This window comes from Phyllobates terribilis, unplaced genomic scaffold (assembly GCF_046119375.1).
Source record: "Phyllobates terribilis strain yellow unplaced genomic scaffold, ASM4611937v1 Scaffold_8__6_contigs__length_399053987, whole genome shotgun sequence".
Classification (NCBI taxonomy): domain Eukaryota; kingdom Metazoa; phylum Chordata; class Amphibia; order Anura; family Dendrobatidae; genus Phyllobates; species Phyllobates terribilis.
Window position 1 is genome coordinate 61120505 of NW_027362768.1, and position 26764 is coordinate 61147268.

Genomic DNA, 26764 nt, shown 5'->3' on the forward strand with positions numbered 1-26764 from the left:
TACAAACTGGACCCCACAATATGTTTTACTATTTCTCCTGAGTACACATATACACTAATTTCAGATCACATATAAAGGATGGACAATGACAAGTCTAGGAAGGAGCACCATTTGAATTTTGTTGACCAAATTTTGCTAGAATAGATTGTGGGCCCCTAGTTACATTAGAAGAACCCTTGAGTTGCCATAACAGCAGTAACCACCTACAAATGATCCCATTATGGAAATTGCATCTTGAGAAATTCATCTAGAGGTGTATTGAGCATTTTAAACCCACAGCTGATTCACAGAATTTTATAACGTTTGTGGAAATTAAATTATTTTTTTCCACTAAAATGTTAATTTAGCTCTAGGTTATTAATTTTCAAAAGAGCCAATAGGAGAAAATAATTTGTTACATAATTTGTTACACAATTTTTTCTGAATTCCTCCAATACCCTATATGTTGCCAGAAACCACTTTCCAAACAGTGCAATGCTCAGATGGGAAGGAGCCCCATATTACATTGTAGATTTTGCTGTTCGTTTCTCATAGTGCACTCAATCTTCTTTTTGTTTTACCTTTTGAAATCCTGACTTGAGATTGTACATGTCTGGCATTTTTGATTGTTCCCAACAATGCTTTGGTGCATACGAGCTCATGTGATTTTAATGCACATGCCCGGACTGACTGGCGTGTTCGTGTTTAGTGTTTCCACTGTGCCATGAACTGGAGAGTGCCTGGAGGGGCATAACTAAGTATCTGCCCGATCCGACCAAGGTCGCACGACGGCATACGACGCCAGTGCACCAGGGAGGAACCGAGCAGAGGGACCAGGGTCTACTCCAGGTCAGACTCCGGACACGGCTGTTGACCCACACCAGGGAATACAGGAACAGGCAGGCTGGGTAGGGTCCAGTACAGACTGGGAGGCAAAATTCAGAGCCGCAGATGCGGTCAACAAACAGAGTAAAGCGAAACCGCAGGTGCGGTAGACAAGGCAGAGAAAAGCGAAACCGCAGACGCGGAAGACAAGGCTGAGCAGAGCGAAACCGCAGACGCGGTAGACAAGGCTGAGCAGAGCGAAACCGCAGACGCGGTAGACAAGGCTGAGCAGAGCGAAATCGCAGACGCGGTGGACAGGGCTGAGCAAAGTGAAACCGCAGACGCGGTGGACAGGGCTGAGCAATGCGAAACCGCAGACACGGTGGACAGGGCTGAGCAAAGCGAAACTGCAGACGTGGTGGACAGGGCTGAGCAAAGCGAAACCGCAGACGCGATGGACAGGGCTGAGCAAAGCGAAACCGCAGACGTGGTGGACAGGGCTAAGCAAAGCGAAACCGCAGACGCAGTGGACAGGGCTGAGCAAAGCGAAACCGCAGACGCGGTGGACAGGGCTGAGCAAAGAGAAACCGCAGATGCTGTGGACAGGGATGAGCAAAGCGAAACCGCAGACGCGGTGGGCAGGGCTGAGCAAAGCGAAACCGCAGACGCGGTTGACAGGGCTGAGCAAAGCGAAACCGCAGACGCGGTGGACAGGGCTGAGCAAAGCGAAACCGCAGACGCGGTGGACAGGGCTGAGCAAAGCAAAACCGCATATGCGGTGGACAGGGCTCTGTTCACACGGAACAGACTGGAAGGGAAAGGCAGAACCAGATACCCACAGGGTACTTGCAGTGAAGTAGCGAGTGGACCACAAACTCACAAACGGAAGTACAGTGACAATGAACAGGAGTAGGTACGAGTTCAGACTCTGCAGAAAAAGGAAAGGTACGGACATAGAGAAAAACAGGAAACAGGCTAGAAGAGTATTCAGACAAGAACAGACACAGTAGCAAGATACAGGAGTGGGTCTAGTTATGCAGCCTCTAGAAGGCGGGAGGAACAGGCTAGGAGCGTGTTCAGACAGGCCTGGAAATACAGCCTCCAGGAAAAGCAGGCAAGCAAACACAGAAAGGGACCTGGCACGTTCAGAGTGAAAGAGCACACTGAATGAAACACAATGCTCAGGCAGGGATTCATTGGAGCAGCTGGGTTAAATACCAGGTGACAGACAGCAATAGGCTGAGGACGCACAAGGGGTGTGCCCGCAGCAGGTACAAGAAACAGGAAGTGATCGGGCGCCGCCCTTAAGCTGCAGAAACAGAGGCAAGCAGACAGCATGGAGGGAAGCCAGGCTAGCAGACTGGACTGGAGATCAAGTGCGCGCTCTTGCACAGTGGGAGATGGACCACTATGCAAGGACGCCACCAGGTATGTTACAGTGATCAAGGTCATGACTACAGTTTGTATTGTTCATTGAGGTGTAATAAGCCAAGCGGAGGCATGACATCACACTTTTGATGCTACTAGGAAAGAAGATTGTTATTTTCATTCAGATATCCCACATCCCGAAAACCACCCAGTCTTTTTTTTTTACATTTTTGCACCACAGAGAAATAGTTAATCCCTTTTAGTGTTCCCACTGACTAAAATACTCCTTCATGGCTTCATACATTATGATGCCTCCCCCACACAGATTGAATCTTCCAAAGAGTATAATGTTCCCAAAGATGACATTCACAGTTTGATGACCTCACAGTGCATTTTCCAATGCAAATTGCAACTCCACCCACACAGTATGATAATCTTATAGTGCATTCCTCACACATAGTGTGAGATTATTATTATTATTATTATTATTACATAGTATGCACTCAGAGTACATCATCCCCTCACACTATGATGCCCCATAGTGCCATCCAGACATGCTGCCCTGCAGCACCCCACCATTGCATGATGCCCCCCACAGTGCATTCCCACACATTTTAAAACCCCAGTCACAGTATGATGCTTCAATAAAGTTCCCTCCCCCCGGGATCCACCAACGTGTGAGCCCAACAGTGCCCCCACAGTTTTAGCCCAATTTAGAATAGTGTATTTCCTAAATAAAAAATATACTCATTTAGCCACACTCTGCTCTGGTGTGCACTTGGAGTAATTTTGCACAGTCAGCAAGACCAAGTTATGTCATTGTGCCTCACTGCCATTGAGACAGACACTGGCTGGACAGATGGCTTCTTGTTTCACCATAGTATTTAACTCTATCTGTCCCAAGGATGCCTGATATCACAATATATCCGCAACCTACTGGGACAGCTATACAAATCCAGGAATATTCTTCGGGATCCGAGTTGGATGCTATGCTTACAAAAGGGGGCAGAAGTGGACATGTCAAAAAGATATCATGAGTAAATTATCACAATCGAAAATAAATCCGTAAATGGATGGCAAGTAGGTATTTTTCGGAAATATCTTAAACAATATTTTAAATAAATCTCATCTTATTAACATAGTTTTAAATAAAACTTTAAAAACTGAATAAAAGATTTTCTCCTTCATATACAATAATTTTTCATACCCTGAAAAGAATGTAGTGGTAAATGTGGAAAGGTATGATGCCCACTACAGACAAGTATTCCATCAAAAATTCCAACTTCTTGCTTTCCATCACATTCTGTTACAACATCCCATTGGCCTGTAGTTGCAAAATCCAGACACTTTTTTATGTTGCACACCTTGGTCTGAAAGATTAAAAACAGCAATAGTTTTTATGGTTTGTAATTTTTCAGTTAAATGCTATTGTAAAGTCATGCAACTGACTTACTATTGATTTTCATCAACAAAAAATAATCAATGCTATAAACTAACTACATGTAAAAGAATTGCTGTTTTACATGAGTTTTCAAAGATTTGCAGTAAAAGTAGTTCTAGTACCCATTTTTTACTCACTTATGTCAAACTTTGCATAAATTAAATAGTACAAGTATAAGAAACTTTGTAATACATCTTACCAGATAAATCTCCTTTGTCCACGCATGAGTCACTTCTTCCTCTACCAAATAAGCAAATTGCATACACAGTGACATGACCACCCTCTCGCATGGGGAACAAGGGAATTGTGACGTGATTGTTGATAATCAGTTATAATGGTATAAAAAGACTAAATTATTTACCAATAATGAGATTTTCCAGAGCACATGACAGCACAACACAAGACAGGGTATCCACCCATCAAGGACAGGAAAACTACTGAAAAGGCAGAAACTCTCCACCGCATGAGTTTGGTTACACAACATGAGAACTTAAACTAGACACCTAATGTTTAATTAATGCACACCAAACCCAGTGACGGAGGGAGGGGGGGATATAAGGGTGTGGTCATGGGCTCTGGGAAATGCCATTACCAAAAAGCAATTTAGTATTTTCCTTTCACCCATGACAGCACCACATGAGAGATTTACAGAGAAAACACATCCACCATAGAGAGGGACCACCTCTTATAGAACTCTTCTACCAAAGGTTAGATCAGCTGAGGAGGATAAATCCTGTCTAGTGTCTATAGAAGGTTGACAAGAAGACCATAATGCTGCCTTACAGGTTTGGTCGTTGGGTATATCTGCTTCCTTTGCCCAAGAGATTGAGACAGCCCGAGTAGGATGAGCTCTTATACTCTCTGGGACTGATACAGCACTAGCGGAATAAATTACTCTAATGGCTTCTGTAATCCACCTCACTAGGGTGCCCCCTGAGACTTTCAGACCCTTCCTAAAGCCCTGGAAGGAGCCAAATAATGACTGACTCTTCCTCCACTAAGTGTCCTCCAAACATCCATCTTGTGGAACTTTTCTTCCTTTGGGTTCTTTGCATTATCACAAAAGGAAAGAGAAGCACAATCTCTTGAATCCTATAAAATTTCATGGTTACTTTTGGAATATAGGCAGGATCTGGATTCAAAACAATTGTCCTCATAAATTTGTGTGCATGGGGGATTCATTGATAAAGGCCTGAATGTTACTATGGGCTAAAATCACTAATTATTGCTTTCAAAGGTGAAATTTAATGCTTTTTAATGGATGACTCCTGTAATGGCTCGAAGGGGATTTGGATCAATGCTTCCAATACTAAGTTCAAATCCCAGTGAGTAACTTTTGGACTGGGATCCAGTCTACAATAATCACAAGACATAATGAATCTAGTTACCCATCTATTAGCTGCTTGCTAGTGTAAGCTAGTCCCCGGCAGTAGTCGTGTGAGTGGGCCGCCTTTTCCATGTTGGGGCCAGTTACAGGAAATTGAGTGTCATTAGTGGGTGTGTGCGACATTGTACCTGGATCTACTGCTTTCATCATCATATCTGATGCACTTAATGCAATCCCACTCCCTTTTACCAATCAATAAGCCAGACCAGTCCTTAAAAGCAATGTCCATTTTATACACGGCCAAACTGGTGAACAGGGGATAACAGGTTATACATTCTCTTTCTCCTTCCACACAATACACTGACTTCTTTCCCAGAGATAGATAGCATTTTGTTCCCGACAACAGGTACCGCAGGGGGCATGGGGTCATACGGGTCTACATGTTTTGCCATGACCCTATTTCCCAGAGTCTTTAGCTATGCAAGTACCAGGAGCCGCTCACTGAGACAATGCTTACTTTTTAGTACTCACTTTTCCTAAGGTCCCCCTTTTCCACTGGACCATACGTTTTCCAGACTTCTAAGCTTTTCCTCAGTGCAGGGGTCACCACTTGACTGAGCTGTCCTGCCGCCTTTGTAGCTTCTTTCCATGCTAAGACTTGTAGTTCGCCAACTTATTAACCTGTCTCCCTGCTTTCACCTTCTTCCCAATACACAACCTACTCAACACTCTGCTTACTCAACACTGCCTAACTAGTTCCTATACCTCTATAGCCTTCCCATTGGTTTCCCCTGTAGGGCCACCCTCATACACGCTCTGGGGATGGGTGGCTTGCGATTAACGCTGCAGGAACCTGACACACATATTGGGCATAGGGATAAAATACTTTTCTTTATAACAAACAGAAATATAGTCACACAAAATAATTTTCAACATCTTGCCTTGACGTCTTCTTGAGGGGAACAGGATTCATGTCCACCCTCTTACACTAAATTACAATCACACAATGCTCCTAGGGTCGAGATCTGAACTCTAGGGGTGCTGGTATATAGCCCAAGCTACACTCCTTTCTGGAGAAATTCCAATGTAAAATCTATCGGGACTTTACTCAACCTTTCTCCTGAACTAGACAGAAACTTCTTCAAAGTTCTACCATATATTCTTGTCACCACCGGTTTTCTGCTCTCAAGAAGAGGATATTTATCCTGGAGAAAACCCTTTCTGGATGTAAGGGCTCATACTCATATGCGAGAAAAACAGACGAGAGCAATCCGATAAAAAATCGGTTTGCACTCGGACCAATTTAATGTATGAGGTACATCTCATATGCGATTTTTTTTCTCAGCTGAAATCAGACTGAGAAAAAAATCGCAGCTTGCTGCGTATTGCTGTATATATCGGACGAGACTCGCGAATGCAAGTCAGTGGGTGCGAGAAAAAAAACAGACGGCATACGGACCATGCAAGTGCCATCTTATTTTCACGCACCCTTATCTTTAAAAAAGCCGGCAATTCATCAGCCCCGTACAGTTACAATACATCGGCACCCGACAATTTAGAATAGAAAGAATAGAACAACTCACATACAATAGATAGATAGAAAGATGTCAAAAAGGAGCCCTCAGCAGCCCTAGAAATGGCGCATCCATAGGATGCACCAATTCTGGCAATTAGCCTTGCTCTGCCCACTGCCATGTAGCGCTGGCAGTGGGGTTATAGGGTTGGGGTTGATGTCAGCTTATAATGCCTGCTGACATCAAGCCCAAGGTTAGTAATGGAGAGGCGTCTATAAGACGTCCCCATTACTAACCCCATAGTGCAAGTTATATGGGAAATAAAGACATCCACACCGTGAAGAAAATAATTTATTTGAAATAAAGACAGACATACTTTATTAATCTAAACTAAACTCTACTTACCGTCACGCTCATTTCACCTGAAGCCAATGTCACCGGCAATAAATGTAAAATAAAAAAGCAACCTCATCCTTACCTTTCCAACATGAGGAACATCCATGTGTCTCACGACGGCTCCAGCTTTGCTATGGCTAGATGGCAGGCTGGATCGTAGCTGGATGCGACCATCCAGCCTTCCATCCTGCATGCGGTGACTTAATTTCTCCCACGCTCACAGTGACGTCAATGAGGTGAACTGAGTTCATGTTACATGAACTCAGATCATCTATATGCCATCAGAGCGAGACACTGAGAAGCGCACTGTTCTTAAAGAGGCAGCACACACATAGTAAATGCTCCCAGCAACTGCTGGGAGGCATTAAGTCAAGTATATGTTCATCTGCAAGATGTCTCCCAGCGAAAAGTTGGGAGACATCTTGCATAAGCGTCACCCTCCATAATTGGGAGGAGCCTGAGCAACCACTATAGATATGTTAGGTGATTAATGTGAGCAATTGTTTGTTGCCACGTTCCCTGTACCTAGCCTGTTATAGTTATCCCATGTCCCATATCCTGAGTTCCTTAAGTCCAGTCTAGTTGCCCTTTTTCCTGAAACTGCAGGTGCGGTAACTGTCTGCCACCCTGGGGGCTGAATACTAGAGATGAGCGGTGTTCAACTCGAACTGTTCGCCAATCTCAAATTCGAGCTGTTTTGGGCGGTGTTCGAGCCGTTCGGCGAACACGAACAATTTGAAAAAAATCTGGCTGTTCGAGGTTATGTTCGATAACTGTTCGTGCACCAAAATCATAACTGGATTTTTTCTCAGTAATGCTGAAAATTAATGTTAATACGCAGTTTGAGTGTACAGCGGGGCGGGGGGAGGGGCAGAGGATGGATCTCTGCATAAATAATGAAGATCTCCATTTTTTTTCTCTTTCCCGCATTTACAATGGGGAGGTGCAATCTGTCAGCCTATCAGCAGTGCACACACGGAGCGAACTGCTTTTTTTCACACAAGCAAGGGCATGTGTCATTGGCAGTGTAAGTCACATGTCCTTGACCTATAAGACCCAGCCATTTTCCCCGTCGTCACCATTTTCTCACTGCTGCAGCTGCGTGTTAGATGCCACTGCTGTTGCTGTGTGCGCTATACTTTGTTAATTTCAAGGCAATTTTCGCACAAATCTACAGATAGCTTGGGAGTAGGGAATAGTTGTGATTGCAGTACTTTTAAGGACTAGGTTACATCATTTCCTATGACTTTTTTCAGGCAGGTCTGTGCTCTTAAATAGATAGGTTGGGAGTAAAGACTAAATGTAATTGCAGTCCTTTTCAGGGCTAGGTTACATCAGTTCCTATCACTTTTATCAGGCAGGTCTGTGCTCTTAAATAGATAGGTTGGGAGTAAAGACTAATTGTAATTGCAGTCCTTTTGAGGGCTAGGTTACATCAGTTCCTATCACTTTTTGCCAGGCAGGTCTGTGCCAGTGCTGTGCAAGTTTTTTTCAAACCATTTGGCTAAATCTAGCAAAGCAAATCCTTTTTGGCCTCTTGCAGTGTGTGTTAGTCAGTGGAGTAGCCTATCTGTGTTTCAAGCTACACCACCTGTGTATAGAATACCAATTTTTTTACTGCACCTAGTGAAGTAAAACCTTTTGGGCATAGCATCATTCTATTTGTCCATCTATACTAACCTCCACCAGGTTGCAAATTCAAAATAATTTTTATCTGCATCTAGCTCTGAAAAAATATTTCGGCTTGTAACAGTGTGTGGGACTTGTTGTGTTAGTCCATCTATACTAACCTCCACCAGGTTGCAAATTCAATATATTTTTTTCCTGCATCTAGCTCTGAAAAAATATTTCGGCTTGTAGCAGTGTGTGGGACTTGTTCTATTAGTCCATCTATACTAACCTCCACCAGGTTGCAAATTCAAAATAATTTTTATCTGCATCTAACCCAGCCAATACTTTTGGGCTAATACCACAGTTTGGCCACTCAGCTCTGCTCGGTTCCCATCCATTGTTTTTTGTGCAAACAACTCCAGAGTTGTGAATTAGTTAACCACCAAAATGAGTGGAAAAAGGCCTGCTGCTGGTGGAAAGGGGAATAGGCGTGTTGGGAAGGGAAAAAAAGGATGTGTCCGTGGGGTAGGTGTTAAAGCAACAGTAACATCTGCAGAAGAAAGACCATCTTCCAGCCAAACTAAGATGTCTACTTCTTTTAGCGGACAATGTGATAAGATCCCTTTCTTACGGCCACGCCAATCGCTACAAATTCCAGAGGAGGCACAAAAACAGCAGGTGCTTCAACGGATATCAAGTGCTCCTTTAAGTGGGCTCTCCTCCACCTCAACTTCAACATCACAAATACTCCAGTCCTCAGAGGTGTCACCCCAATCGCACTTGCTTCCTCACAGCTCCCAAGTTTCCAGCTGCCCGTCTGAGTATGGGGTAGAACAGATGGTTGAGTCTGCAGAGCTGTTTACTCATACTATAGCCTGGGAATCAGAGGTCGGCTCCAGAGCTTCTGTGAATCCAGACGAGGAAATGATCTGCACTGATGCCCAGAATCTTTATGAGTCAGATCCAGGACCAGATGCAGAAGGTTCTGACCATAATGTAGACCCAAGTTCCCAAACTGTAACTCCTGTTGGTGGAGACAATGAGGAAGACGATGATGAGACTCAAATACCTGATTGGAGCGACAACTTTAGTTTTTTGTCAGGGCAGGAAGAGGTTGGCGCTGAGGACGATGGGTGTGATAACACACAGGGTGATGATGACGAGGTTGGAGATCCCACTTACTGTCAACCCACAGTCAGCCAGTCGACGAGGTCAGCAGAGGAGGTGGAGGAGGATGCTAGTGACGACGAGGTCAGGTTGCGCCATGCTGGACAGAGACGTAGTACTGAAAGCATGTCAACAACTGCATCCTCAAACACAACTCTGCCTCTGACTACAAGTCGTGGTGGCTCTTCAGGTCGCATGGGTGCTAAGCCTTGCATAGCCTGGGCATTTTTTCAGAACAATAAAGATGACCCAACTCGTGTTATCTGTAACATTTGTCAGGAAAAGCTAAGTAGAGGCCAAAAAATACATAGTTTGAGTACTTCATTCATGAACCGGCACATGGATATGAAGCATAAGTTGCAGTGGGAAGCTCACTGTGCTACATTGTGGCCTAGCCGGCCGGGCCAACCACCATCTACCACATGTTGTGCATCCGCGGCCTCTTCATCCTCTGTGACTGGGGGGACAGCAGTCACACCTATTTTGGGACGCAGACCTGCCACCTCTTTACCCGCAACAGTCAGCGTGATTGGCAGGTCATCATTTTCTTTGGAGGTGAAACGCCAGCTGGTGTTGAGCGCTGTCCGACATCGATAGCACCACCTTTGGATCAAGGCAACCTAACATGTCCGCCTGCATCTTCCTCACAGACCGGCAGTTTGCCAGGGACACCCTTATCAACCCCGTCTAAGCACAATAGCCAGCCCTCGGTCCCTCAGATGTGGACAAGTAAAAGACCATTTCCTCCTAGCCATGAGAAAGCTAAGAGGTTGAATTTCACCATCTGCAAGCTCTTGACTACAGAAATGCTGCCTTTCTGCCTGGTGGACACAGAGGATTTTCGAGACCTTATGTCCGTCGCAGTGCCCCAGTACCAGATGCCCAGTCGGCACAACTTCTCAAAGAAAGGTGTGCCTGCGCTCCACCAGCATGTCGCACACAACATCACCGCTTCTTTGAGAAACTCTGTGTGTGACAGGGTGCATTTCACCACAGACACTTGGACAAGTAGGCATGGACAGGGGCGTTACATGTCGCTGACTGGGCACTGGGTAACTATGGTGACAGCAGGACAAGGGGCTGCTGTCCAAGTCTTGCCGTCCCCACGAGTTGTGCGTAAATCATCTTTATCTCGAAGTTCCTCCACTGCTTTTGCCTCCTCAACCTCCTCTCGGTCCTCCACCTGCACCCAAAGCCTGTCTGGTCAGCCACAAGCTTTCTAACTGCGCAGAAGGGATCCTGCACACCTCCTTACTATGCTGGCAGCAGGGCTCAACGTCATCAGGCAGTTTTTACTTTGAAATGTCTGGGAAATGTGAGTCACACAGCTGAGGAGTTGTGGTCAGCTCTGGAGAACCAGTTTCATGAATGGTTGTCTCCACTGGACCTGAAATCAGGGAAGGCCGTGTGCGACAATGCTGCAAACCTGGGTGCGGCCCTTCGCCGGGGCAATGTCACACACGTACCTTGTATGGCTCACGTGTTGAACCTCGTTGTCCAGCAATTTTTAGCCCACTATCCCGGACTAAATGGCCTTCTGCAGAGGGCACGGTCGCTGTGTGCTCACTTCCGCCGTTCACATCCTGCAGCTCAGCGACTTACATCTCTACAGAAGTCGTTGGGCCTGCCACTACACCGGCTAAAATGTGATGTGCCTACCTGGTGGAATTCAACTCTGCACATGTTGCAGCGACTGTGGCAGCACCGACAAGCCCTGGTGCAATACGTTCTGACGTATAGCCTGGGCCATCGAGATCCAGAGGTGGGGCAAATCACGCTGGAGGAGTGGTCTCAGATCAGGGACCTTTGCACCCTTCTGCACAGTTTTGAAATGGCGACGAAGATGTTTAGTGCTGAAGATGCCATTATCAGCATGACTATTCCGGTGATGTACATGCTGGAGCACATGTTAGACAGAATTCGGAGTCAGGTGGTGGCACAAGAGGAGGTGGAGGAAGTAGAGGAGGAGGAGTTGTATGCGGAAGGGCTAACATCTGCAAGGTCCAGAAGGTCGGCAGCACCAAGGCGGCAGGCATGTGAGGGTTTAGGGAGATGGTTTTACCAGGGCGCATGGTAGCAGCCAAACTAGTGAGGAAGGTGCAGTAGCCCAGGAAGAAGTGGAGGACGAACTGATGGAAGACTCATCAGATGAGGGAGACCTTGATCACATTTCTGTTGTGCGAGGTTGGAGGGAGAGGGCAGAGGAAGGAAGCATGATTGTTACCTCGCCACCAACACAACAGGGACTTGGTGCTCCTGGATGCGCAAGACACATGAGTGCCTTCTTGCTGCACTACCTGCAACATGACCCTCGAATTGTGAGAATTAGAAATAATCCTGACTACTGGGTTGCCACACTGTTAGATCCCCGGTACAAAAGTAAATTTGCAGAAATGATTCCTGCCATAGAAAGAGATGCACGCATGCAGGAGTATCAGCAGAGACTGTTGCAGAATCTTACATGTGCTTTTCCCCAAAACACTAGTGGTGCACGTAGTGAATCTCACAGTTCCAACTTGCCAACTGTTGAACCGTCGAGTGATCAGCACTCAAAACGTAACAGAAACACAGTATCTGCTGGTAACATCAATTTTGCGGAATCATTTCACCACTTTTTTAGCCCATCCTTTGCAAGGCCACAGGAGACAAGAAGTCTGACACATAGTCAACGCCTAGAGACAATGGTACAGGAGTATCTCCAAGTAAACATTGAAGCCATGACTGTGTCACTGGACCCTTGCTCTTTTTGGGCTTCCAATCTGGATAAATGGTCGGAGCTCACCACTTACGCCTTGGAGATCTTGTCATGCCCCGCAGCCAGCGTTCTGTCTGAACGTGTGTTCAGCGCTGCTGGTGGTGTGCTGACAGATAAGCGGCTCTCCACTGATAATGTAGACAGACTCAGGTTCATAAAGATGAACAAATCATGGATCCGAAATGACTTTTCTATCCCTGTGTCATCCTGGGGAGAGTAAAAGCTTGATGATTTGTTAAAATCACCTCACCAACCGTTTTAAGCTTTCAAATTACTAATCATGTTTATCTGTATCTTGGCAGGAAAATAATTTGGGCCTTGTAGCAGTGTGCAGTACTGATTCTATTAGGCCATATATACTAAACTCCACCAGATTTAAAATTACTAATCATGTTTATCTGTATCTTGGCTGGAAAATAATTTGGGCCTTGTAGCAGTGTGCAGTACTGATTCTATTAGGCCATCTATACTAAGCTCCACCAGCTTTCAAATTAATAATAATTTTTAGCTGCATCTAGCCCGGAAAATAATTTTGGGGCTCCTAGATGCGCAAGACACATGAGTGCCTTCTTGCTGCACTACCTGCAACATGACCCTCAGATTGTCAGAATTCGAAATAATCCTGACTACTGGGTTGCCACACTCTTAGATCCCCCACACTCTTCAATCAACCTTTTCATTTTAATAAAGAACAAAAAAATGTTCATTTTTGAAATTGTAAGCATTAGCAGGTTATTAGAAACTGAAATCAAACAGTTTTCAACTCAAAACTTTATTCTAGGTGATGTTACATTTGCACATAGGACCCCTTGTTCGAAAGGAGATTCTGAACTCTCTCGTCCATTGAATTTGTCAGGTTTTGGATGGTTTCTGCTTCAATTGTTTTGCATGAGGACATAATACCCTCCCAGAGCTGTTGCTTAGATGTGAACTGCCTCCCGCCATCATAGACACTCCTTTTGATGATGCTCCAGAGGTTCTCAATGGGGTTGAGGTCAGGGGAGCATGGGGGTCACACCATAAGTTTGTCCCCTTTTATGCCCATATCAGCCAGAGATGCATATGTGTTATGTGCAGCATGAGACGGTGCATTATCATGCATGAAAATGATCTTGCTGCGGAATACACGGTTCTTCTTCTTGAACCATGGCAGGAAGTGCTGTTTGAGAAACTCCACATACATTATGGAGTTCATCTTTACCCCTTCAGGGATCCTAAAGGGGCCGACAATCTCTTGTCCAGCAGCTTCAAAAACTTGTCTGCTGCTATGACAAGGCTTTTTTGCCGCTGCTCTTTTAACCTGACGTAATTGCCTGTAGGAAAGAGTCCTCAATTTGCCCTTATCAGCACGCACACGTGTGTACTGTGAATCAGCTACATACTTCTTGATTGTGCGATGATCAGGATGAAGTGTCTTGGCAATGTTGATTGTAGTCATGCCTTGACCTAAACACTCCACAATTTGTTGCTTCTCAGCAGCCGACACATCCTTTTCTTTCCCATTTTGGCAGAAAATGTAGGCTGCTTAATAATGTGGGACAGCCTTCTTAAGTAGTCTTGCCTTTCATTGGACACACCTGCCAAACTAATTAGCACAGGTGTCTGCAATTGCTTACAGTAATATAAAGAGCCCTGACACACATCACCATCAATGAGTTTAACTGACAAACAAAAAAATTCTTACCTTATCACTCCTAAACACTTTTTGCATAATAATTTGGAACACAGTGTACATGTGCTTTTCCACAAAACACCAGTGGTTCACGTAGTGAATCTTACAGTTCTAAGTTGCCAACCGTGGTCTGTATGGAGTTGTTCAATAAAGGGCCCAAAATTAAGATAACATAGACGGAAGAGGTCTCTATGAATACGAATTCCTAAGTATTTGATACCCTGTGAGGGCCAGGCAAAGGGAAAGTTGGACTGGATGGAATCCTGTATGGATTTGGGGAGGGAGACATCGAGGGCCTCAGACTTCGCTGCATTGATTTTAAAATTTGACCATGTAACAAAGTGATCTATTTCAGCCATAACAGCAGGGATGGATATATGTGATTGAGTGATATATACTAGGACATCATCAGCAAATGCAGAGCACTTGTACTCGGTGCCTCCTACCTCAATCCACCTAATATTGGGGTTATGGCGAATTGATGAGAGCAGGTGCTCCATCACTAGGAGGTATAAGAGAGGGGACAGAGGACATCCCTGCCTTGTCCCATTGGTGATTATGAAAGGTGATGAAAATGTTCCATTTATCTTCAGCCTAGGTGACGTATTGCGATACAGGGCCGTGATTTTGCCTATAAAAGGGTCCCCTAGACCCCTACCCCAAGCTTTTTAAGAGAATAATATATGGCGTGCCAGGAGACTCTATGGAATGCTTTCTCAGCATCCAACAAGAGTATCAAATTACACATTTTTAACTGCATCTAGCCCAGGAAATACTTTCCGCCTAGTAGCAGTGTCTGCTATTCAGCGGATTATCCGGCTGTTAAGCAAGCTACACCACCTGTAGTTTGGACACTTTATTTTTTCAAAGGAAATGGTTCGGGCCCCCGGGACACTCAGTGAAGAGCATCGGGGAGGCACCCCAAGGCACAGGGGCTGGGACTGGCGGTAGGACTCCTTGCGGTGGACCGCCAAGCTCGATCCTTATAAAAGCTTTTTAACTGCAGCAGCTTTAGTGGATGCTACTGGAGCTGGAATTACCCCGGCTGCTGGCATGAGACTTGCCCTTCAATAGATCCTTGCAAAAGGATTTAAAATGTACTCATTCAAATTAGAGAGACAATTTAAATTAAAAATATTAGACCTGCCTCCACCGCAGGGGGGCTCGCTCGACCCACCAGCGGACAGGCACCAGTATTGGGAGAGGGGGGCTAGCCGTCAGGGTCCACCGTGGCTCTGGCACAAACCCGGCGACACGGAGGTCGCACGGGCAGGAACGGACTGGCCGTGTCGGCTTCGCACTTTTTTGGTTTTAGAAGGGCATGACATGCCTATATCTGTGTCTCCCCCTCCTTTTACTCCTCCACCTCTTTTCTTTTTGCATGACTATATGTACTTGTCACTTTTCCATGTGTTAGTTGTGTCTTCTGAGCAATTTGTCAGCTTTTGGACACCTTTGAAAGTGTTTTCTATGTGTTTCTATGTGTTTTAGTTTGCCTGCCATTGCTTTTAACGGTGTTCGAATGTGTTCGACGAACAGTTCGACGAACAGTTCGGCGAACATACCGGTGTTCGACGAACCGAACCGAACTCGAACACTACGGGGGATGGCTTAACGCTACTGAATACCCAGGTCTGAACTCTAAACCTGTCGCTTAGGCCGTCCTGTCGGTATTACCTGAACCTGTCCCTGTGGCCGTCCTCTCTGCTCAGTGTGTACCTGTCCCTGTGGCCGTCCTGTCTGCACATTGTGAACCTTTCCCTGTGGCCGTCTTGTCTGCACAGTGTGAACCTGTCCCTTAGGCCGTCCTGTCAGTATTACCTGAACCTGTCCCTGTGGCCATCCTGTCTGCACAGTCACAGTGTGAACCTGTCCCTGTGGCCGTCCTGTCTGCACAGTGTGAACCTGTCCCTTTGGCCGTCCTGTCTGCACAGTGTGAGCCTGTCCCTGTGGCCATCCTGTCCGCACAGTGTGAACCTGTCCCAAGTGGCCATCCTGTCTGCACAGTGTGAACCTGTCCCAAGTGGCCTCGGGACAATTTATGGTCTCCGGACATGACTGTGGCCCATCACTGATAGTCCACACTGCAAGTGGGGTAGGCATACTAAAAACACCAGCATCCCAGGCTACAGTCCATTTGCTCGGAGGTCAGGGGACAACGGTTGGCTATATGACCTGGGCCGTGACATTTCCAGAAGATAATATCACCAGCAGGGACCTTGGGCATCACCTCCCCCACCCCTTTGGACCTTGGATGCCCTACCTCCTTTTGAGCCTCCCAGTATGAAGTGGGCTGCTTTCCCAAAGAACCCACAATCCCCTGATACCTCTTGACCAATCCATCAATGTCCCGGGGATCACACTGGGCAACACATGTTTGTATCGGCCTCGGAAGGGAATACACAAACTGGTCCATCACCAATTTCTCTACCATCTGGGTAGAGGATTCTAGCTGCAACTATTTTTGGACCAGGTGCAGTAGGTCAAACATGTGGGAGGGTGGGGGTTTCTCACGGTGATATGCCCAGAGGTAGACCCGCTGCGCCCTGACAGTCATAGTTAACCCCAAGGGTACCTAAATTTCAGCTTTCAATTTGCCGTATTCCTTGACATCTTGCAAGGCCAAGTCATATTAGGCCTTCTGGGGCTCCCCTGTCAAGTATGGCGCCAGTAACTCTGCCTAATTCTCTGGTGGAAGTCACTCCCTCTCTGCAAACCTTTCATAAACTGTCAGAAAGGCCTCTATATCACCCAGGGTCATTTTCTGCATATCTCATCTTACCACCTTCCGGACATGGGAGTCATCATGCGGACATGGGGGTGGGGCAGTCTGTTGGCCCTGGATGGCATTTGCTGATCCTGATCCGGCTGCTGTTGCGTCAGGACCAGGTGTTTGATTATGTCCTCTATGCTGCCGGACATCACTCGCTGGCATTTACCCAGGACATGCAATGTTTTCTGTAGCAGCTACACGTGTTGTTAGTTCGTTGAATGCATTCGAAACACCACCTGTCGTAGATTGGCTGACTCTGCTGCACTCGGAGGTACACTGCCTCTTTAAATTCATTGTTGGTTTATTTAAAACAGCATAAACCACTGTAAACTTCATAAAATAAACACAGCCCTTCTGGTATAACAATAAAGAAAAAGAAAAAGAAAAAGGTACAGATCAGTCCTTAACAACAACACACGGTCCAGGTTAGCACAAAACAGTTAGCTTCTCCATACACTGAACACCTCATGATTCAAAAGGCTGTCTATTTAAACCCCAGACCACACCCTGGGGTGGAGATATTGTAAACGACCTCCCACCCGCACTATGGTTGTTCACAAATAACACGCTGTGAAGATATTTAAGGTAATTCCCTGTCGATCACTGTGCAACGGCAGGCGGGTTTTACAGAGCTCTACATATGCAAATCCGACGCCACTGCAGCAAGCAGAAGGGAGGGGGGCTGAGAAGCAGGGAGTGAGATCTCGCACAGCAGCTGTGAACGGCACAGGATGGCCCATCCCCTGGCCATGTGCTCCCTTTTTTAAGAAACTATAATTCAACGGCGAGTTATGGGAAAATGATTCATCTCAGTGATACACAAAATAGATTATTGGACACACGAGGAAATGAGGAATGTAACACTAGTTTTAAATATAGTCCAGCATGTAACGTAAAGGAGGTACCCTGCACAGCCTTGCAGGGGCCCCTAGAACCCCGGTGTTGGGTATCCACGTGTAGCAGAGGCACGGCTGGGTCTGATGACATCAGAACCGGCTCCCTAGGACCATCCAGGAAGGACACCTGTAAGGTGTCTCCCAGCCAATAGCTGGGAGACATCTTGTATAAGAGTCACCCTCCTCAATTGGGAGGTGCCCGAGCAACAACTATAGATATTTTAGGTGGTTAGTGTGAGCAATTGTATGTTGCCAGGTTCCCTGTCCCTAGCCTGCTGTAGTTATCCCATGTCCCGTATCCTGAGTTCCTTAAGTCCAGTCTAGTTGCCCTTGTTCCTGAAACTGCAGGTGCGGTACCTGTCTGCCACCCTGGGGGCTGAATACCCAGGTCTGAACTCTAAACCTGTCCCTTAGGCCGTTCCGTCGGTATTACCTGAACCTGTCCCTGTGGCTGTCCTGTCTGCTCAGTGTGAACCTGTCCCTTAGGCCGTCCTGTCAGTATTACCTGAACCTGTCCCTGTGGCCATCCTGTCTGCACAGTGTGAACCTGTCCCTGTGGCCATCCTGTCTGCACAGTCACAGTGTGAGCCTATCCCTGTGGCCGTGCTGTCTGCACAGTGTGAACCTGTCCCTGTGGCCATCCTGTCTGCACAGTGTGAACCTGTCCCTTTGGCCATCCTGTCTGCACAGTGTGAACCTGTCCCTGTTATAGTTATCCCATGTCCCATATCCTGAGTTCCTTAAGTCCAATCTAGTTGCCCTTGTTCCTGAAACAGCAGGTGCTGAACCTGTCTGCCACCATGGGGGCTGAATACCCATGTCTGAACTCTAACCTGTCCCTTAGGCCATCCTGTCTGCACAGTGTGAACCTGTCCCTGTTGCCATCTTGTCTGCACAGAGTGAACCTGTCCCTTTGGCCATTCTGTCCGCACAGTGTGAACCTGTCCCTGAGTCCGCCCTGTCCGCACAGTGTGAACCTGTCCCATGTGGCCATCCTGTCTGCACAGTGTGAACCTGTCCCAAGTGGCCTCGGGACAATTTATGGTCTCCGGACATGACTGTGGCCCCTCACTGGACTGATAGTCCACACTGCAAGTGGGGTAGGCATAGTAAGAATACCAGCATCCCAGGCTACATTCCATTTGCTCAGAGGTCAGGGGGCAATGGGTGGCTATATGGCCTGGGCCGTGACATTTCCAGAAGATAATATCACCAGCAGGGACCTTGGCCATCACCTCCCCCACCCCTTTGAACTTTGATACCCTACCTCCTTTTGGGCCTCCCAGTATGGAGTGAGCTACTTTCACAAGGAACCCATGACCCCCTGATACCTCTTGACCAATCCATCAACGTCCCGGGGATCACCCTGGACAAACCAAGTTTGTATCGGCCTCGGAAGGGAATGCACAAACCGGTCCATCACCAATTGCTCTATGATCTGCGCAGTGGTAGAGGATTCTGGCTGCAACCATTTTTGGACCAGGTACAGTTGGTCACATTTGAGAGCGATGGGGTATCTCATGGTGATACGCCCAGAGGTAGACCCGCTTCGCCCGGACAGTCATAGTTAACCCCAAGGGTACCAAAATTTCAGCTTTCAATTTGCCATATTCCTTGATATCTTGCAAGGCCAAGTCATAGTAGGCCTTCTGGGGCTCTCCCGTCAAGTATGGTGCCAGCAACTCTGCCCAATTCTCTGGCGGAGGTCTCTCCCTCTCTGCAAACCTTTCATAAACTGTCAGAAAGGCCTCTATATCACCCGGGATAATTTTCTGCATATTTCATCTTACCACCTTCCGGACGTGGGAGTCATTATGCGGACATGGGGGTGGGGCAGTTTGTTGACCCTGGAATGGCATTCACCAGAAGCTGCATCTGCTGCTCCTGATCCTGCTGCTGTTGCGTCAGGACCAGGTGTTTGATTATGTCCTCCCTGCTGCGAGACATCACTCGCTGGCATTTACTTAGGACATAAAATGTATTCTGTAGCAGCTACACGTGTTTTTAGATCGTGGCATGCATTCAAAACACCACCTGTGGTAGATTGGCTCGCTCTGCTGCACTCGGAGGTAGATACAGAACACTGCCTCTTTAAATTCATTGTTGGTTTATTTAAAACAGCATAAACCACTGTAAAGTTCATAAAATAAACACAGCCCTTCTGGCATAACAGTAAAGAAAAAGAAAAAGGTACAGATCAATCCTTAACAACAACACACGGTCCAGGTTAGCACAAAACACAAGCTCCTCTCAGGAGCTAGCTTCTCCATACACTGAACACCTCATGTTTAAAAAGGCTGGCTATTTAAACCCCAGACCACACCCTGGGGTGGAGATATTGTGAACGACCTCCCACCCGCACTATGGTCGTTCACAAATAACACGCTGTGAAGATATTCAAGGTAATCCCCTATTGATCACTGTGCAAAGGCAGGTGGGTTTTACAGAGCTCTACATATGCAAATCTGACACCACTGCAGCAAGCATAAGGGAGGCCGGCTGAGAAGCAGGGAGTGAGATCTCTCACAGCAGCTGTGAGTGGCACAGGATGGCCCATCCCCTGGCCATGTGCTCCCTTTATTTAAGAAACTATAATTCAACGGCGAGTTATGGGAAAATGATTCATCTCAGTGATACACAAAATAGATTATTGGACACATGAGGAAATGAGGAATGTAACACTAGTTTTAAATATAGTCCAGTGTGTAACGAAAAGGAGATACCCAGCACAGCCTTGCAGCGGCCCCTAGAACCCCGGTGTTGGGTATCCACGTGTAGCAGGGGCTCGGCTGGTTCTGATGACATCAGAACCGGCTTCCTAGGACCATCCAGAAGGACATATGGCCCATTTTAGTTTTGGAAGTTTGTTAGCTAAGAGAGTCCAGAGGTGGAGATCTAGGTCCAGCCCAGAAGCCGTAAGAGGAGTGACCCAGAGAGGTTAAAAGATCCTTCCGCCTAAAGTCCATTGTCTTTTTTCCTGGGGGGGGCTGTGACGTCAGTCGTGTGGAAGGAGTCCATTCAACAAGAGAGGACCCACAAGCCTCCCATGTAGCAGCCCTCCCCCCACAAGCCAGGCCTCTAACCGGTAATTGACTTATAATAACTGCTTTATATCTTTTGTACCCATGCTTTTGTGTTTATAACTCTGACAACTGTGTATGTATTACCCTTATGTATATAGTGTATTGTTTAGTGTGCCCTTATGGCGATTAAATATATAATTTAACCTTGGGCTGTTCTTTATCTCGATCCACGATCCTCACGTCATTTTTTCGGTCCAACGAACACGCTACCGGGCTGATTTCTAGCCCGATATAAGTCCGTTATATCAAATAGAAACTGGTAGGAGCTCTCCCATGCCAACCAAGCTCTGCTTCACTGGAACTAGTGAAAGCAGCCTCTCAGCCTGTCCTGTCAGGGTTGTGGGAGAGTGTGGTGCCACGTCAGTGACTGAGTGGGCTTCCTTTCCTCACTCCCTGGTACCTTCCTGTACCATGTGGACAGGGGGTGTCTGTGCAAAACGTACCAACCTGACCTTATGCATCCCTCAGGGGGGTGCGGGACGTCACGTAGGTTCAGAGGGCAGGTCCATACCACGTGCTCCATCTGACGTAACTGTGACATCAGGCAGGAGGTGGGGTGTGGATCCATCACAAGTGGTGGCAACAGAGAGAATCTGTGGGGGCTCCCTGTTGCCGTTTCCTCACATTGGTGACAAGAGGTGTGGTATCATGAATAATGTGTGTGAGTGTGGAACGCATACCCACAGACACTAAAGACTGCCATTAGTAGCTTTTGCTGTTGGAGACTGCACTAGACATTCGGAGTGTTTTTCCAACTCACCAACTTCCTAGGAAGTATTTTTCTAGAAAGTGCACGGATCCAGAAAGGGCTTGTGTCGGTGCAAGTTGAACAAGGCAAAAAATGAAGAATGCATCCAGCACTGGAAATCCGGAGAAGTTATATTTCTATTTAAAAAACAACATTTTATTGAAAAAAACAAGTAAAAAACATGATTTTTAAAAAAAGGCGTATGCCATACTAAGATTAAGAACAACTTATGTTCGAAATGCATCAGTGAGCATGACCCTGACCATACGCCTTTTTTAAAAAAATCATGTTTTTTTAATTGTTTTTTTCAATAAAATGTTGTTTTTTAAATGAACATTTAACTTCTCTGGATTTCCAGTGCTGGATGCATCGTTTTTAATTTTTTGTCTTGTAAGCGGTGTGGGCACATCAGGTTGCAGTTCAGTGTCAGTGACTGTAGATTGCAAGGATGGAGAGTGGCACCAGGGCCAGAACCAAGGAGATGGCCGATGCTACGAGTGGTGTTGAAGAGGTGGAAGACGAGGTCGGTCTAAGAGAAGGAGAGTCCAACCTAGGCCCCCCAGAGAGAGTGTCACTAGCGGTTGGCCCCGCAGGGGATCACCAACCATCTGTCCTTCCACCCAGGCAGGCAGGCTTGGATGACCTTGTGCAAGCTGCCTTTGCCCGTCTCATGGCTGAGGACAAGGCCACCTACGAGGCCCTCAAAGTAAAAGTGGAACTTCGCAAGACAGCCGCCGCAGAAGAACGCCAGCAGGAGCGCGAGCACCAGGAAAAAATACTTCAGCTCCAGCTGCAGGCCCTAGCCAGTCGTGAGTCCCCTGAGATCTGAGTCCCAAAGCTATGGGCAGAGGACTTCCCCCTGCTGGATAAAGGGGGGACTTGGACATGTTCTTGCTTGCATTTGAAAAAACCTGCCATCAGTACCATCTGCCTCAGGACCAGTGGGTCCAGTTCTTAACCCGTCGCCTTAGGGGTAAGGCCCTGGAAATCTTTGTGTACCTGCCCAGTGAGACCACCCTGAGCTATGAGGACATCAAGCAGGTTCTGGACCAGTAGTACAACTTGACCCCTGAGATGTACCGGAAGAAGCTCCGGAGTGTGCAGCGGGGTCCGGCAGACAGCTGGGTCGACAACATACGGACCCTACTGTGGACCGTTGATCAATGACTTCAAGGACTGAAGCTCACCACCATCCAGCAGCTGAAAGAGCTCATCATGACTGAGCAGTTTCTGTGGAACTGCCCGGAGTATCTCCAACAGTACCTCCGTGGCCGGAAGCCAAAAGGGGCCTCTGCAACGGCGACCCTTGCCGACGAGCACTCCAACAACAGGACTCCAGAGGCCAAGAAACTTGCCAGCTGGAGAGGGAGTAAGACAAACGCTATGCCTGCTGTCCCTGCTCCCAGGCCCAAGGGGCCACCTCCACATGCTTTCCCCTCCACACCGGTGGGGGAACCCCAACTGGCACCTTTGCAGACAGCCGGGCCACTTCAAAGTCATGTGTCCCTAGCGCCAGAAGGGCCTGTCCCAGAAACCATCCACTGTTTTACGTTTCAGTGGGGGTGGTAGGAGGGGAGGCATCGAGCCGGCGCTGCCCGTCACCAGAGTGTATTTGGACTGGGGTACTGGGAGGGGAGTGCAGGAGGTGGGGGTAACTCTGAACATTGCCCCGAGTGTTTTACTTTTGGAGAGACTTGGGGCGGCTAGTGTCCCACTATGTGGCCACTGAACCCCCAAGGCCTAACTCTCCAAACCATGTCATGTCCACCCCTATTGCTGCTAATATTATTAATATGCCTACTGATGGGGATGTTTGGGTGGGTGATGAACTGTGTCCCTCTCCCCTCGGGGGGGGAGGAGATTAATCAAGTCGGCTATGACAAGGCTTTAGAGCATAGCCAACCAGCAGGCTGGAACAGTTTGCCTTGTTAGGTTGTCACAGAGGGGGCAGACAGGGGGCAAACAGCTGTGGAGGAGGAGAATGCCATGGAGGGAGGGGCAGTCCCAGGAGAGGTAGGGCTCCCAGGTAAGGCCGCATGTCAGGGTTCCTCCACAACCGGGAAGTCAGAGGGCCAGAGAAGTCTGTTTAGACCAGAGGCTTGGTCAGAAGCGGAGGAGAAGCGGGCTCTACCAGTGGTCACAGCAGCCGCTGTCAAGTGCAGTAGTGACACCCGGGCGCCAGGGGTCCCTCCCGAGTCTGACGGTTTCTTCCCTTCTGACCAAGTGGCTGCCGGGTCACACGGAGGCCAGGAGACAGGACCCGGGGAACTGACAGAAGACGTGGCAGTTTTGTCTATTCTGGCTATGTCCAGTCAGGGGTTTCAGGCGGCATTAGAGACTGATGTCAGCCTGAAAGTTCTTAAGGAGCAGGCGGCACAGCCTTCCTCGGACTCAGAGCTCGAGTGGATGGTCTGGGACCAAGGAAGGCTGTCCTGGGTAAAGGTCCAGCGAGGTTCAACGTAGGTGTGGCGCAGGGACCGACAGTGGTACCCTATCCGTTCAGGGTGGAGTTGTTGCAGATTGCGCATGAGATTCCGATGACCGGACATTTAGGGATCAATAAGACCAAAGCCAGGTTAGCCCAGCATTTCTACTGGCCAAAGATGGGAGCCGAGGTGACTGCCTACTGCCTGTTGTGTGACACATGTCAGAGGATGGGGATGGTGGGGCGGCACCCCAAAGCCCCACTGGTAACTCTGCCCATCATCGAAGAGCCTTTCAGGGGGATGGCTGTGGATTTGATTTGCCCAATGGCCACTCCCAGCAGCTCTGGGAAATGCTTCATACTGACGGTAGTAGAATATGCCACCCGATACCCGAAAGCGTAGCCTTGTGGTCCATTTGGGCAGACAAGGTGGCTACCGCCTTACTGGAGATCTTTTCCGTAGTGGGCTTTCCCCAGGAAATGCTCACCGACCGGGGAACCCAGTTCATATACTCTTTGACATTCAGGAGTATATGCAAATTACCATTACAAAAAATGAAGCAGTAAACTTTGGAAAAATTACTATTTGTCTCATTCTCAATACTTTTGGCCATGACTGTAGTAGCCTGGCAAAGCCCCTAATGGACCTCACCGAGAAAAAGCTGCCCTCCGCAGTCGACTGGACAAACGACTGTGAGATGGTCTTCCGGGCGCTGAAGACGGCCCTTCTAGCTCCCCAGTACTACAGGCAGCCGATTTCACACGACTTTTCGTAGTGCAGACCGACATCAGTGACTTTGGCCTTGGTCCTATGTTCAACCAGGTCGACACAACGGGCCAGGAACACCCCATTTTGTACCTGAGCCGGAAGCTCCTGCCAAGGTAGGTGGCCTATTCCACAATGGGGAAGGAATGTCAGAAAATTGTGTGGGCCCTGCAGCATCTGCAGCCATACTTATACGGATGCCAATTCACCCTGCAAACAGATCAAAATCCTCTCAGCTGGTTACACACCGTATTCGGGATGAATGGGAGGCTACTATGCTGGAGCTTCGCACTCCAGCAGTACCACTTCGCCACTCGCTACAAAAAGGGCCGCAAACAGATAGGCGCCCTCGAAAGGGGGGAGATGTGAAAATATTCAAGGTAATCCCCTGTCGATTACTGTGCACTGGCAGGTGGGTTTTACAGAACTCTACATATGCAAATCCGACACCACTGCAGCAAGCAGAAAGGAGGGGGGCTGAGAAGCAATGAGTGAGATCCCTCACAGCAGCTGTTAGTGGCTCAGGATGGCCCATCTCCTGGCCATGTGTTCCCTTTGTTTAACAAACTATAAGTCAACGGCGAGTTATGGGAAAATGATTCATCTCAGTGACACACAAAATAGCTTGTTGGAAACCTGAGGGGATGAAGAATGTAATCCTAGTTTTAAACATAGTCCAGCACATAAGCAAAATGAGATACCCAGCACAGCCTGGCAGGGGCCCCCAAGGAACCCAGTGTTTGGTATCCACGCATAGCAGAGGCCGGGCTGGGTCTGATGACATCAGAACCGGCTACGAAGGACTGTCCAGTAAGGACGTATGGCCCATTTTCATTTTGGGAGTTTGTTAGCTAAGAGAGGCTAGGGGTGGAGATCTCGGTCCAGCCCAGGGGCCATAACAAATCCATTGTTTTTTTTCCTGGGGGGGCCGTGACTACAGTCGTGTGGAAGGAGTCCATTCAACAAGAGAGGGCCAACCAGCCTCCCATGTGGCAGCCCTCCCCCCACAAGCTAGGCCTTTACATCTAACTTGTAATTGATTTGTAATAACTGCTTTATATCTTTTGTACCCATGCTTTTGTGTTTGTAACTCTGACCACTCTGTGTAACATCCCTGGTGGCGTGCTTGCATGGTGCACCACCTCCCACCATGCAAGACCGCAATCTTACCTGTCAGTCCATGCTGCACTCTTTCCTCCAGTACCTGCTCTGCCCTTGTCTCTTGTCTGATTGCTTACGGCGTCGGCGCGGCTTTTTGCTTATATCTTATAGCTACTGTGTGCACAGTCCTAATGCGTCCCCAGCCTATTGCTGTGAGTCACTGGATACTTAAACCCTCTCCACCCAGTAGGAGGTGCCTGAGCAACACTTTCACTCAGTTTGTCTTTTGCAACTGAGTTGCCAGGTCCTGCCCTGTATCTAGTCTGTTCCCGCCACCCTGGGGGCTGAGTACCCAGGGCCGCTACCTGTATCTCTGACTTCTAGTCTGTTTCCGCCACCCGGGGGGCTGAGTTCCCAGGCTCGTTCTTGTAACGTGTTCCCGGTTCAGTTCCTGTCTGAACAGTGTCCTAGCCCATTACTTGTTTCTCTATATGTCCGTACCTTCGCTTTTCCTGCAGTGTCTGAACCTGCACCTAACTCCAACTCGTTGTCTCTGTACTTCTGTTTGTGAGTTTTGTGTCCACTCGCTACTTCATTGTAAGTACTTTGTGTGTATCTGGTTCTGCTTGTCCCCTTTCCCTGCCTCCGTATCTACCTTCTGTGTTTTATCATCTTCCTGTATTTTCCAGTCTGTTGCATGTGAACAGAGCCCTGTCCTTCCTGCCTTCACCTTCTGCTCTGTTCTGCTCTGCTTGTTCACCGCTCCGGTGGTTCCGCTCTGCTCCACTTGTTTACCGCACCTGTGGTTCTGTTCGGCTCTGCTTGTCCACCGCTCCGGTGGTTCCGCTCTGTTCTGCTTGTTTACTGCACCTGCGGTTCTGTTCTGCTCTGCTTGTTCACTGCTCCGGCGGTTCCGC

The 26764-nt window shown here is 47.7% G+C and overlaps 1 protein-coding gene across 2 annotated transcripts in view; it reads right to left on the reverse strand.

Moving 5' to 3' along the window:
* LOC141156710 (flavin-containing monooxygenase 5-like) overlaps window positions 1-26764 on the reverse strand; it is a 258436-nt gene that overhangs the window by 192796 nt on the left and 38876 nt on the right. For both annotated transcript variants that reach the window (XM_073642994.1, XM_073642992.1), the window contains one exon: window positions 3380-3542. In XM_073642994.1, the coding sequence (XP_073499095.1) occupies window positions 3380-3542 (163 nt within the window). The remainder of the gene's footprint in view (window positions 1-3379; window positions 3543-26764) is intronic.